We start from the raw sequence: 14334 nt of genomic DNA, 5'->3' as shown, positions 1-14334 counted from the left end.
AGCTCTTCCCTGTCTTGTCTGCTAGGTGGTGGAATGAACTACCCCTCACCGTCCAAAAAGCATGTTTAAAAATGTGAGAATGAGAATTTTTAAAATGGCATTTTAAGACCTTCCCTTTTAGACAATACAGACTAACTCTTTCTTGTAATTTGACAGTATAGGCCAAAAGTTTGGACACCTTCTCATTCAATTTGTTTTCTTTATTTTCATGACCATTTAAATTTGTAGATTCTCACTGAAGGCATCAAAACTATGAATGAACACATGTGGAGTTATGTACTTAACAAAAAAAGGTGAAATAACTGAAAACATGTTTTATATTCTAGTTTCTTTAAAATAGCCGCCCTTTGCTCTGATTACTGCTTTGCACTCTTGGCATTCTCTCGATGAGCTTCAAGAGGTCGTCACCTGAAATGGTTCTCCAACAGTCTTGAAGGAGTTCCCAGAGGTGTTTAGCCCTTGTTGGTCACTTTACCTTCACTCTGCGGTCCAGCTCACCCCAAACCATCTCGACTGGGTTCAGGTCCGGTGACTGTGGAGGCCACATGTGGAGGTACATAACTCCACGTGTGTTCATTCATAGTTTTGATGCCTTCAGTGAGAATCTACAAATGTCAATGGTCATAAAAATAAGAAAACACATTGAATGAGAAGGTGTGTCCAAACGTTTGACCTGTACTGTACATATAGAATAATTGTATTCATAGGACGTTGTAAATCGGCTGCCAAGTGCCGTAAATGTAAAAAGACCAGCAGGATCTGGGTTTACCCCCCTGATGGAGGGTACACAGGTGCGCCTCGCATGCAGCGGCTCGGACGGCAGGGGGCGCTCCGGAGGCGGCTGGGCGGTGAGCGCGGCGCCGCGGCCGCAGCTTCGCCCGCGCATCGGCGAGAGGGAGGAAAGATGGACGGAGTGGGCTCGTTCGGCGCTGGGAGAGCGGGCTCTGCCTTCGACCCCGTCGCCTTCGTACAGCAGCCGCAGACCATCCTGAGAATATTGGCCTGGGTGAGGCGACGAATATAATTTATATTATATTATATTTTTTAATGTTTTTTTATATTATTGTAAAGCGGAATCGCGCGGCGCGGATGGGTGAAAATACGAATTTAACCACAATTTACCACCCGTTTCCCAGGCTGGTGCTTTTATTCCCTAAACCGACCTTCAGTAGAAATCATATTGATCTCATCGGTCTAAATATGTTGGGTAAATATATATAAATATATATCATTTTTTCCTGATTCCTGATCTCGTGTACGACGAATCCAATGTTACGTTTGTACATATAAAAATAATTGGATTTCTACGAGCCAATCCGTAATTATTTGACTGTGATAGTCCTTTATATGTTTTCATGTTGCCATCAGCGTTTCATATTCCGTGTCTATGTTTATGCCAGGTCTTCATGTCGAGACGCCTCGGGAGAGTTGGCCGTAATACGTGTCTGTATGCATTTATTTCATGGGATTTTTTTTTAAATCTGTGCAGCATGAATCTGCCCTTTGCTTGCCAGTTTTCCCCGCCTACCGGCCTTCCGACCATCTTGGGTTATTCCAACGTAAAAGCCCCGCTGATAAATTCTGGGGTCACGTGATCGCACCGCTGCTTTTTAGCAATTGTATTATTTATAGGATTGGGAATATTATCCGTGGACTCGGTAGAAAGGTTCGCTTGTTGACATTTGCTTGTCAGTGTCGGGCAGAACGTCAGACTACACTACATTTCTAAAGCATCTGACAAATCAGATTTTGAACAACAACAGGGGAACATCATTTACATTTACAGCATTTACCAGACACCCTTATCCAGAGTCAGAAGTATCTTACAGTCAGTAGTTACAGGGACAGTCCCCCCTGGATACACTCAGGGTAGTAACAATGGTAGTAACACAGTGCTCAGGAACACAATGGTAGTAAGTGGGGTTTGAACCTGGGTCTTCTGGTTCATAGGTGAGTGTGTTACCCACTGGGCTACTACCACCCTTACATCAGTTTAGGTCAGATAACCAGGAACAGCAGGTTTGGGACCCCACTGCTACCATAGAACATCAAAGGAACATTAGACAGATGCAATGCAAATTATGAAAGGAACAGATTTTTGTTGAGATGTCAGCAGTTTATGTAGATTTTTCTGTGACACTAGGCAGTCACGAGGGGATTTATACCAGGATTAAGTCACAGGATCATTAAGATGACTTTTTTTTTAAAGATATATATATGCCACTTTGCATTGAGTTTGCCAACAACGTCTTTCCCTGGCTGCAGATTTTCTCCATGGTGGTTTTCGGGTCCATCGTGAATGAAGGCTACGTCAACATTGGAAGCGAGAGACTGTACTGCGTCTTCAACAAGAACAACGATGCCTGTAACTATGGGGTCACCGTCGGCGTCATAGCATTTTTAGCCTGCATCTTTTTCCTGGTCCTGGATGTGAAGTTCCAGCAAATCAGCAGCATTAAGGACAGGAAGAAGGCGGTGATGTTTGAGATCGGCTTTTCAGGTGACCAGCTTTGGTTCTGATTGTTTTGACATAATGTTGGACTTCTACTGTACTGGAGCGATCTGAACTGCTAGCAGTTGCATGCTCTGTCTCATAATACCATTTTGCACCCCAGGAGGCGATTGTGGTGTCAAGTCTGTTCCCAGAAAGTTCTGTGATTGGAACAGTTAATGCAGAAAGTGGCAACTCAGTAAATGTCTGGTAGTTCAATGTATTTGCAAGGTAAACCTGTGGGGAAAAAGAACACCTAACTAGTGTTAGTAACTGTTTATAAAGAGCCGATAGACAGGGGTAGAGACAGCTTTCTGGTGATATACTGCCCCCTGTAGGACGATAAACACACCTACTGTCCAACTCTTACAGAAACATTGCACCTTTAATGAAATGACAGGATGATGATTTCAGTAAATGCGATCCCAAAACCAGAATATGAATGTAAAGAGCTTCACATGCTTAATGCTTTGTTGCAGGTTTCTGGACGTTTATGTGGTTTGTTAGCTTTTGCTTCTTGGCCAACCAGTGGAGTCGCACCACTCCAGACGAGTTGCCCTTGGGCCAAGGGGCAGATGCTGCTCGCGCCGCCATTGCGTTCTCTTTCTTCTCCATCATCACCTGGGTGAGTATTTGTCTTCGAATTACACTTCAGCATGTTGAAGACATGCAGTGGTGGGCTAGCAAGTAAGGAGGCGGCAAAGCACCGTCCCAACACACTGCTCCCCGGGCGCCTGTCATGGCTGCCCGCTGCTCACTAAGGGTGATGGGTTAAAAATAGAGGACACATTTCGTTGTGCTGTGCTGCAGTGTTTCACAATGACAATCACGTCAATTTCAAGATGAAGTGATATATGTTTAAGTTGATGTTGTGGAACATGTACATGATACAGTTCAGCATCCTGCTAATGAAACACAGTCTTTGTCAATCGTGCATTATTAAACAGTAATAGCTTATTGCATCCCATAACTCATGTCTACCTCGCTTTGACCATTATCAGGTTGAAAGGACTTAAATGCCCCGGGAAAACGGTGAACAAAGACAGGGAATGTAGGAAAGAATGTTCTCCCCAAGCTGAGAATAAGTTGTTACGTCACAGCCTGGCCAAGTCACACAAATGTGAACTACATTAGAGGCATGCAGCACTCCACATATGGGAATCAGACTCCAGGGGTGTGCCGGCTTACACACAATGTCTGTGCTCTTGTTTTCAACTGCACATAACAACACAAATAATGAAAAGTCGCCACAGGGCTTTGACATGCGTCCATTTCTGCCCTTTGACTCATTCACATTTTACTGAACGTTTACTAAGTCACATCCATTATCTGCAGCTTCTAAGGCCTGTATGAAATACGTTGTGAAATTAATCTAGATGGCATCAATATGCCAGAAGGAGTTGGGTCATATAATTTAACAGTGATCTGCAAAAATGAATTCTGTATTTTGATGATTCCCTTTCCCCATTCCAATGAACTGCTGAGGCATAAGGCAGATTTTCAAGCATGCTCATCTAAAGACATTCTATTTATGCTGAGATACAGTATTATGCAAGTATTATGCAAGTTGTACCACTTAAAAAGATGAAAGGCCTGTAATTATTATCATAGGTTCATTTCAACTGTGAGAGACAAAATGTAAAAAAATCCAGGAAATCATATTGTAAAGAATTTATTCGAATAATTATGCAGAAAATAAATATTTGATCATTCAAAAACTTCATCTGAATACTTTGTCATGTAACCTTGATTGGCAATGAAAGAGTTCAAGGTTTTCCTGTAGGTGTTCAACAGGTTTGCACTGGTATTTTGGTCCATTCTTCCATGCAGATCTTATCAGGAGCTGTGATATTTTGGGGCTGTCGCTGGGCACAGATTCTCTGTTGAATTGAGGTCTGGAGACAGGCTCGACCTCTCTAAAACTTTGTAATGCTTTTTACGTAGCGAGTCCTTCATTTCCTGGTTGGAGTGTTTGGGATCACTGTCCTGCTGGAAGATCCACCCACATTTCATATTCAATGCTCTCCCAGATGGATTTTTGTTTAAAATCTCACAATATAATCATCTTACCTAAATATGTATCAGTTGTCCGGTCCCCTTTGCAGAAAAGCTGCCCCAAAGTGTAATGTTTCAATCCCCATTCTTCCGCCTCCTCAAGATCATTTGTACCCCACAAGGTGAGATCTTTCATGGAGCCCCAGGTCGAGTGAGGTCTGTTCTTACAAAGCTGCTTGACTATTGTAGATTGGCTCATCCCAATCTTGTCCCTGGTGACCTTAGACAGCTCTCTTGTCTTGGCCATGCTGGAGTCTGACTGTTTGAAGGTGTGGACTGGTGTCTTTTATACAGATAACCAGTTCAAACAGGTTCTATTAATACAGGTAATGAGTGAAGGAAATAAGAAGGGACAGAAAACCTGCTTGTTTGTAGGTGATCAATATTTATTTTTTTCCTAAAGTGAATTGATTGTCATTGTGAAAGATTGCAGCACAGCATACGGTGACACAATGAAATGTGTCCTCTGCTTTTAACCATCACCCTTAGTGAGCAGTGGGCAGCCATGACAGGCGCCCGGGAAGCAGTGTGTGGGGACGGTGCTTTGCTCAGTGGCACCTCAGTGGCACCTTGGCCATTCGGGATTCAAACACACAACCTCCCGAATACGGGTCTGCTTATTTACCCACTAGGCCACCATTGGACAATTGGTGACTGCCAAATACTTATTTCCCCCACTGTACTTGAGACTAAAAAGCTGACAACTGACAATTAGAGTTTACAAATGTTATTCTGAGGTTCCAGAATGAATGAATGAATTTGCCATGAAGCATTTTCATTAGCTTTGAGCAATGTGACATCATTGTTGGTTTATTTGATAGGCTGGCTTGACCGTGAGGGCTGTGCAGAAGTACCTGCTGGGAACGGACATGAGCCTCTTCACCACGGAGCACCTGGATGGCAACGCCACCATCCAGCCATACTCCACCGGCAGCGGCACTGAGACCACTGACACGTACCAGAGCCCCCCATTCACTGAGAACCTGGACTCCACGGCCCCCTACCAAGTGCCAATCTACTGAGGGAGGTAGACAGCGCAGATCATGTGAAAGTTTCAAACAGATCCAATCAAACTTGGGCATGTCTGGGAGGGTGGGGGAGGGGTGGAGGTCAGGGGTGATGGCCGTCCTGCGAGACGAGGGGGCGTTAACCAGTGTTCATAGGTAGTGCTGTGCTGTGATCCTCTATAAAGGGGTATGTTGATCGTGATTTCACTTTCATCCTGATCGGTTTTAGGTTGTTCTCCGTTGCTATGCTCGGTGGTACCTGGTGATGATAGACCATCACAGAAGACAAAAAACAAAATACAAGACAAAAATCTCCACCACTGTCTGAGCAGAGGAATGAATTAGTCCGGTTAGCCACAGAAAACCTAGCACAAGTGGGTCTTCAGAAATGGTCAATTGTATTTGCATGTTTTTTTTTTCTTTGGAAGAAGGCGAAGTGCCATGCATCAATGACAACTTGAACCACTACGATTCTATATGCTGTAGATGCAATCAAGTGCAATATTCTAGAGAACCATCAGGTCACGGATCTGAGAGTGGTCTTGAAATTATATATGAAATATTACAAAATGTATATGTTTACTAACGGGGTAAAAAGCTGCCCCTAACTTTCAGTTAGAAAAGTCTATTTATTTATTTATTTATGGAGATTGAAGCAGGCTCCTGAACTGATATACTGAGATGTTATATGGGGTGATTATTATATAAGATGTTGGTTTTTAGTCTGTAAGTATGTGTTATAGTACATTTGCATATGGACTATAGCACATTTACAGAGTATACCACTCGGCCCCATGCGGCAGCATACAAGCGTACGCACCATCCACGCGAACGTGCGGTTTCGGGCACTCGGCCTTAGTTCCGTTGACAATACGTGTAGAGCGATGCATGCCGTATTTACGTTTGTGAGCTGTCCTTAAATCCTCGCCGTGTGTTAGATGTAAAGGACTCGTTCTGTTCAAGGCGAGCTCTATGACGGACAGAGCAGTGGAGTTTATGTGGAGTAGACCAGACCTGCTCAGCCAGGCTAGCGTAAAGAAGCCAGTTTTGTAAATCTTGTGCGTTCTGGACACAACTATTCAGCAGAAACCGGTTTCCAGAACCCCTGCTCTCTTCTGAAGCTAGACTTATGAAGTTATTCCGTGGACGGGTGTAGTTAAAGAGGTTTTTGGTAACAGTCATCAGTGCTTAGTCTAATATGTGGTAGATCATTTCCAATGTATCTATGTACTGAGAATAGGACAAATGTACACAAAGTGATATTGATTGTAATACATGTTAATGGAGTATGTCTGTGAAAATGTTCAGGTTCTTGTGTTTCCTGTACTAACCCTTCTATCTTGTTGAAATACTTCATGGACCAATTCTTAAAAGTTAAAATTCTTTTAATGTCCCTTTTTCTTTTTAAACACCCCAAAGTGTGATCTCATCTTGTCTGTAAATGCTGTGCACAGAAGTCCTATTGTTGTCAAACTGGATGTCTTTGGACTGCGGCTGACATCATGGAAATAAAACAAAAGTGTTTTTGATGGTTGTTCTGGTCCATGCTTGGGTGAGAGCTATTCAGACGACAACGTTGTAAGGGGAGGAAAAGTTTAATTTCCTTAGGAGCCACTACAGAACCTCAAGTGGTCATCAACAAAATTTCAAACTTCCTTGTGTGGCTAAATAAAGATAGAAACAACTAAATTAGGCAGTGAACCATTATCAGTAGGTGTGTTACCAATCACAATCATTAGAATAATAATAGCAATAATGACAGCAGAAGAAATGCCAGTGATCCCATGCTTCCTGAAAAAACAATATGGCATGAAAGAAAACAGATTAATTGTATTTTATCAGGAATTTAAAAGGGTGACAGAAGTGTCAAACATGCAACCTGCATGGCAGATGAATGTTTCTGAGACAAAATCGTGCAAATGATTTGAAACCAGAAATTCTGAAATGAACTGCTCTGAGCAGCACAGGTATTTCAGGCATTTACAGCATGCTGAAAATAAGGGGGTGCAGCAAAAGCAGCAGAAAACCAGTTTTCTGCTTGAAAAAATAACATCTTGCCCATTGAGAATGCACATGCTAAGCAACACTGCCATCTTTGAGACCATTCTTGACACTGGAAAAATTCATTGAGGTAATTTGGGATTATTTGATGCCTAACCACTTTTTCAGTCATGTCAAATATTGAGCAATACCTTTTTTGGAGGAAGCCTGTAATAAATAAGTTACTCTTCCAAAGTCAAACTCTTGGAACGAAAATTTCAAAACCACCACACTTACAGTACTGGTGAGAACCTGATGGCAAATACAATTAGCAAAGATCCAAAAGAGGCAGGGTTAAGGAAAATACGCAGATTTATCAGCAAAAGATGGCAATTATTTCAAGTAAACGTGACTTGTTTCCCTCAAGATCCACTTGCCTGTCTGGGAAAGCCCTGCCTGGTCAGTTGTTCTACTCGACAACCTCCTTAGTTTTCCCCAAAAACTGTACCCACACCAGTAAAAGCACTCCACGACCTTCCTAGGAACACCACGCCCTGGGCAGACACCAGTTCCTTGGCAGGTTGAGCTCCGGTGTGGCTTTAGCGGTTTGGCTAGTTAGGCAGTTAGCTAATGACTTTACTAATGGACTGCAGGGAGGGGAAGTCGTCGTCTCCGATGTGCAGAGCCTTGTGGTAGTTAAAGTCCTTCATGGCCAGAACCTGCCTACAGGTGGGACAGACCTGGCAGTCCAGCTCAGATCCAAGGCTGCCAGACACTGTCTGCCACACCTTTTTCTTGTTCTTCTTGGCTTTGGCGGTGCCTTGCTGTTTCTCCAAGGCTTTAGAGTCCCCGTGGGCAGTGAGAAGCTCTTGCTGCTTTTGTGTGTCTGGAAGAAGTACTAACAGCTCGTTGAAGACCCTGCTGAAGTTGTCACCAAGCAGCTCCTGGCAGCTCCTGTGGTACTGGGCTGCCGAGATCACTCCCTGGGAGACAGAAAGAGGGTTAGCTTGGCCTTGAACCTGCCAAAAGCATGGTAACAGGGTGGTATTAACCTAGGAGTCAACGAACATGGCCATCATCAACCAATCAAGTTATCCCTATGATGCTCAGCCACTGAAGAGACATTACAGACACGAACACTCATTGGTCATCTGCAAAAAGTTATGCCGCAGTTATGGCATTTCTGGCCTCTCACCTGTCTAAACTGGCCAGAGTAGGTTTTGAACTCGTTGAATTTGGACTCGTCGTTCAGGAGGAAGTTTTTAATAGACTGAATCAGGTCCATATTTCTCTGCTGGAAATTCTCTGGTGCGAGGAAAGTCCCTAGTGGCTGCACAGACCTGTTTATGGAAAAAGAGTTAACACAACAGCAAACACTCAGCAGCTACTGCATAAAACAGGACACACAACGCACCTGTTGATAAGTGGAACTGTGGGCTCCACATTCCCGTTGAGAGGAACACCAGTGAACCCAGGTGGAGGTTTGCCGACCGGCCCCAGTCCAGGTGGTGGAGGTACCAGGCCAGGCTGCTGTGAGCTCTTCAGCGGGAACGCACCTTTAAAACCTGAATGAGACATGAGACCACAATAAGAAATAATCGAATGCGTCGCATTATCATCCACAAAAGTGGAGTGGACCTCAGTACCAGGTGGGGGTTTCTTGGACGTCAAGGCTGGAAAGTCCTCTTCCGTAGGAGGAGGCGGCGGCTCGTTTACTACGGGGGGCTGCTCAGTGGGGGCCATCACACAGCCGCTGCTCTCAGCAGGCGCGTCCATGCAGCCGTTCACGGCCACATTCGCTTTGGCCGCCGCCGGGGGTTTATGAACGCTGGCATCGGGCGGCTTTGCCTCCGGCACGTTCTCTTTCTGAGCAGCACTGAAAGTCACTTCTTCAGGGGCGGACAGGGGACCTGCAGAAGAAACACAGGCCACTTGTTTCTTCTTCTTTCCAGCTTTGGTGGAGGGTTGAGTTGGTCCGCCTTTTACAGTCAAGAGGGAAGAAATGTCCAGCATGGTGGGCACAGAACGGATCTCCTGAGTGCTCTTGCCAATCGTGACGTCGTCATCGTCGGAGGAGGACTGCGACTTGACTTTCGACGCAGGCTTCTCCGCAGCCCTCTTCTTCCGTCTGGATGAGGCAGAGGAGAAGGAGGAAGTGGAGGACAGGGGCTGAGGGCCACTGGTAGAGCTGGGTCCTGCCGAGGGAGCGGCTGCTGCAGAGGCTGCCTTGACTTGCTGGGCTACAGGTTTGTTGCCTGCACCGGACCATGCCGATGCTGTGCTGGCCTGAGGCTTGTGGGGTTTGATTTTGGAAACAAGCGCAGGGAAATCTTCCTCCTGGAAGGATGACTGCTTTCGGGACTGTGCGTTGTACGCAGGCATCATGGGAGTGGAAACTACTGTGCTGGACAGACTGGGGAAGTCATCTTCCTTCAGAGCGACTGGGGTTGGTCTGGCTGGGCTGCACACAGGACAGGAGATAGAAGGTTTCTGTGTCAGAAAGCATCTCACAAATGAGAAAGCTGAGATAAACGCAGCTTACTTTTGAACAGGTGCTGCGACTCCTAGAACTGGAAAGTCTGCACCTGAAAGTGCAGCGTTACTCTTCACTGGTCGACCTGAAATACAAAAACGTATCAATATTATTATGTTTCAATTGGCTGGATTTGATAATCTCTACTGTCCAGTACTAATCAGCCTTAAATATTCAGAAAATGTGTTTCCAGCAAATATTCCAAATGGTTTGTATACTTTCCCACATTTATAACTTCTACAAAAAAAAAAAAAATCACTTTATACCTTGTACATCACTTGGGGGTTTTGCTGCGATTCTGCCGCTTCTCGTTTCCTCTGGGTCCGGAGCCTCACGGGGCTTCGAGATGTTCCGCTCCTGCGCCACCCCCTTCTCCTCCTGTCTCCGAAAAGCCAGGGATGCCTGCAGTGCAGCAGCTACGTCCCTGTCCTCCTCCTCTCTGCAAAGAGTAATAATGCTCACTCAGCAAGCCTCCCCCACATCACATAAATCAATAAAACAGCCCCCCCCTCATTTATTAATTGTACTTATAATAATGGCTTCACAAACAATCGCACCGATTGTATCTCCAGCTCTTTCTCATGTTCTGCTGTGTTCCTGGAGCTCGCCCCCTGCCCGGACGTCTGTTGAGGCGATCAAACTCCTCAAAATCTTCGCCCCCAACCAAACCTTTAATCAGAAACATTAAATTACCACTCATCAGGCTGAAGCACAATTAAAAGTGCTTCCTCCAGTCTCTCCAATCCATTTTAAAATAACCAGTCAAATATTTGACTTTACTCACCCTCATACCGCCTCTGCTGCCGGGGGGCGTAGGTGAACTGCAGGTCAATCTGTCGGTTTTGCCGAGCCTCCGCCCGGTTCTTACTATGGGCAGCAGCTTTGTGGGCCTTATAATCAATCTCGGTGCGGAAGGCGTGAGTGAACTGCTCTGTGCTGCACCGACCCTCCTCGCACAGATAGTGGCTGTCCCTGAAGTGCTCTCTGAGGTACTGATAATCACTGTGTAAATAAAAAAAAATAATAATAATATCACATACAGGAGAGAACAGATTCATAATTGGCTCCATATAAAGTGTACACGCATGCATCTGATTGGATGAATTACAGTTGAGCAGATTAACCACATTGTTGTTCATTTTCCATGACAGTAATAGATTTATTTTTTCATTTGAAAATAATGGCAACTAATTGCTGCTTGAAGTGACCACAATGTTGCCACATGGAGAAATTCAAGAATTGCTGAGGACTTTTGGAAAATCCTACTACTGCCTAATCTTAATATGATTACTGTTCTTAATCATAAATAATTAACATGAAAGAATATTGGTCTACCTGTAGTATTCCTGGGCTCCGTCAGCGTCGCAGAAATGGCAGAAATAGTGATCCCTCCGCAGGTGCTTCAGCAACTCATCATTATCCAGGTACCGATCATCACAGAACTTACAAAGGGGGTGGCCGCGATGAGAGGTGTCATCTGGGTCCCCTTGTGTTCGATGACGAGCCAGGTCCTTGCGATTGTACCACTTTCGCTCGTGTGAAAATATCTGTCAAAGAACACGCTAAGTTGGGTGACACATACAACGCTTAACCACTATTGGCCATAAAGCGACTAAACTATACCTTTAAGTGCTTAACACACAACTTGCAACAGAAGAGCTCATGCTGCTTTCTCATGTGTTGCTCCAATTCTTCAAACTTCGAGAAAACCTTTTGTTCTGGGCAGCGTGGACACTCAGGGAGCAAAATACGCCTAAAGAGGAACAGAAACTTAACACTCCTGAAAGAACCCTGAACTCACAAACGAAACCGAACACATGGTACATTTCGCCATACCTGAATTGTGCATAGATCTTGCCATCGCTGAAATAAATGTCGTGTTTCCTCTCGCACTGAAGCTGCTCGCAAGCGATGGAGGCGAACGGCCGGAGCGTCTTCACAAAAATAACCTGCAGATAAAATCGCCACAGGCGTCGATTCGACATGCAACACCCGGAGGCCAGTCTCGAAGTGGAAAGCACGACACATCACGGGCAGGTCCATCTCCCAGATTACGCCCGTTGCCCAAGAGCGAGTAGATTCGCGGAGTCACGGCTATCTCCAGATAAAGCGAGGACGTTGTACACGTCTCGTTGGGCGCGTTTACATGTGGCCGCCCGGGCTGGTGCGCTGTCAAAACTAACCAATGTCTTAATAGACAGCAGAAGTTAGAAAACTATTACTGAAAGCATTTAACTCACAGTTACTCGTGAACTATTAGCCCGGCGCGGTGTTAAAAGTTAGAAAACCGCGAAAAATGTGTTAGCCGGCTTAGTACATTTCGGCCAGCTAGCTAAATAGCTAACCGTGCGCCTGACAGGGGCCTACGGCAGCAGTTTCGCTCTGCCGAGAACGGGAGCCAGAGGCGGGTTACCTTGTCCAGCTCGACCCGGCAGACGGCGCAGTACCGCTGCTCGCACAGGACCCTCATCTTGGTGGAGCACCGGTAACACACCGGGTGGTCACATTTTCCCAGGGCAAAGATGTCAATGTCTTGACAACAGAGGACGCAAACGCGCTCGGTCTCTCTTGCGGATGTTGATTCCATGGTACGAAAAGGCACAAATTGTTTTTTTTTTTTTTTTTTTTTTAATATACGTAAAGGCGGGTATGCTAGACTAACCTAGCCCGCTATGAACAGACCGGCAGTGACGCTGCCTGCCGATTGCGTTCTTTCCAGCTATGCTAAGCTAACGTGTTCCGTTTACGTAAAACGTGATTCCGATGCATTGTGGGCCACGTTCGCGGACTTTTCACACCGGCCTGAGATCAGCGGTGCGTTTCATCCTATAGTGGTCAAAATTCAGCTCAGAGAATGAAAGACTGTTCCCGGATCAGGGTTCTCCACGCCTCTTTAACAAGGTAAAGATAATTACACTATCAGAATATCTTTATTGTCTTTGTAACAAGTACAACGAAAATAGTTGCAGTCCCTGCGCCAGAGAGGTATGTTAAATACTGTGTAGCTTAAAAGAAGACATATTCTAATATAATACAAATATTATGCAGAATATGATACAAAATATAAAATGTAATTTAAATTACCCAAAATGATGCATTGAATGTTAATGAGTGATAACTTTACTTTACTTTACTTTACTTTATTTGGCAGACGCTTTTATCCAAAGCGACTTACAATAGGAAGACACCAGCAATTCTCGTTCGATTTCTATAGAATATCAAGTATACAAACTAAGAGCCCTGATAAGGCTTAGACTTGTCATTGAATAACCATTTTCAGGCGAAATATACTATGGCACCCCACACTGCTTCACTTATATGTACTCTGAAATGAAATATTGAAATGGGCATTTATTTAACAACTGCTGCAATTAATAATAATTACAACAATAGTAATATAATAAATAATTATTATGTATTAATAAACAGTTATTATTATTATTATGCTTTTGTTGTATGAACAGAATGGATACTCTTATATGACGTATTGTCACTCCTGTCTGTAACGTCAGGTATGAAAGAAAAAACAGATTTGTTGATTTTGCTTTGTCTTTTGTAAAAGTCTATTTGAATTGCTAAACTGTGAGTAATTCCCCACCCTTACTCTTTTCCTTGTTCATATCCACTAGATGGCAGTCTGGTTTAAAAAAAATAATAACCCTAACAAGTTTCTGCTCCTTGTCTTTGTCTCATTATCTTCCCTCACATAGCGTGAAGAATACTCTCTGTGCCCTGGATTCAGCCATTATGGCATGGCCAATTAAAGCGCATTATCTCATTAATTGTTTGACAAAGCTCTGAAAAGACTACGAATTCCTATAAACTGCATGCCGTGTACCACAAAATGGCCCATAATAATAGGGGGCAAACACTTTCAGTGCACACTGTAGTTATATAACTGATAACTCCTGGTTATTTGCCTACCGAGGAACCAGTGTGGTAATCAGCTCATCCTGAAGCGATGGGGAGCTATCAAACATGCTGTGCCTGAACACGGGGGTGAAACACTAGGTCCTCGGGCATGAACAGAAGTCCAGAAGTGGCTCCAGCCAACTGGGATGAGGCGGCACATTATGGCTCATTCAGCTGAAGGCATAATGTCGTGTAATGTTTCGTTCTCTCTCTTTTTTTTTTTTTTTTTTTTTTTTGTAGTGATCATTAGTGCTCATGGCTGGAAAGCCGAAGAGAGGAAAAGAGTGAAAGGGCTTCTGTGGGAACGCAAGCTCCACCATTCACTTCCTCCCCCGTGCATCTATGCTCAGAGTGGG

General features: G+C 44.5%; 2 protein-coding genes across 2 annotated transcripts; one reads left to right on the top strand and one right to left on the bottom strand.

The window, feature by feature from the left end:
* The first annotated feature begins 813 nt into the window (after positions 1–813).
* Positions 814–7087, top strand: syngr3a (synaptogyrin 3a). Its single transcript, XM_028987233.1, has 4 exons — positions 814–1006; positions 2266–2500; positions 2971–3116; positions 5368–7087. The coding sequence occupies exons 1-4, from the start codon at positions 905–907 to the stop codon at positions 5566–5568; spliced, it is 684 nt and encodes a 227-aa protein (XP_028843066.1). The 5' UTR covers positions 814–904; the 3' UTR covers positions 5569–7087.
* Positions 7088–7132: 45 nt separating this feature from the next.
* znf598 (zinc finger protein 598) lies at positions 7133–12818 on the bottom strand. The gene is made up of 12 exons (XM_028987232.1): positions 12480–12818; positions 11903–12015; positions 11690–11819; positions 11402–11613; positions 10851–11068; positions 10624–10735; positions 10333–10505; positions 10076–10151; positions 9180–9994; positions 8948–9098; positions 8729–8873; positions 7133–8516 (listed from the first exon to the last, which is right to left on the bottom strand). The coding sequence occupies exons 1-12, from the start codon at positions 12651–12653 to the stop codon at positions 8157–8159; spliced, it is 2679 nt and encodes an 892-aa protein (XP_028843065.1). The 5' UTR covers positions 12654–12818; the 3' UTR covers positions 7133–8156.
* Between the last annotated feature and the right edge of the window lie 1516 nt (positions 12819–14334).

This window comes from Denticeps clupeoides, chromosome 7 (assembly GCF_900700375.1).
Source record: "Denticeps clupeoides chromosome 7, fDenClu1.1, whole genome shotgun sequence".
Classification (NCBI taxonomy): Eukaryota; Metazoa; Chordata; class Actinopteri; order Clupeiformes; family Denticipitidae; genus Denticeps; species Denticeps clupeoides.
The sequence above is the reverse complement of the archived record's forward strand: the minus strand, read 5'-3'. Positions and strand labels throughout refer to the sequence as shown.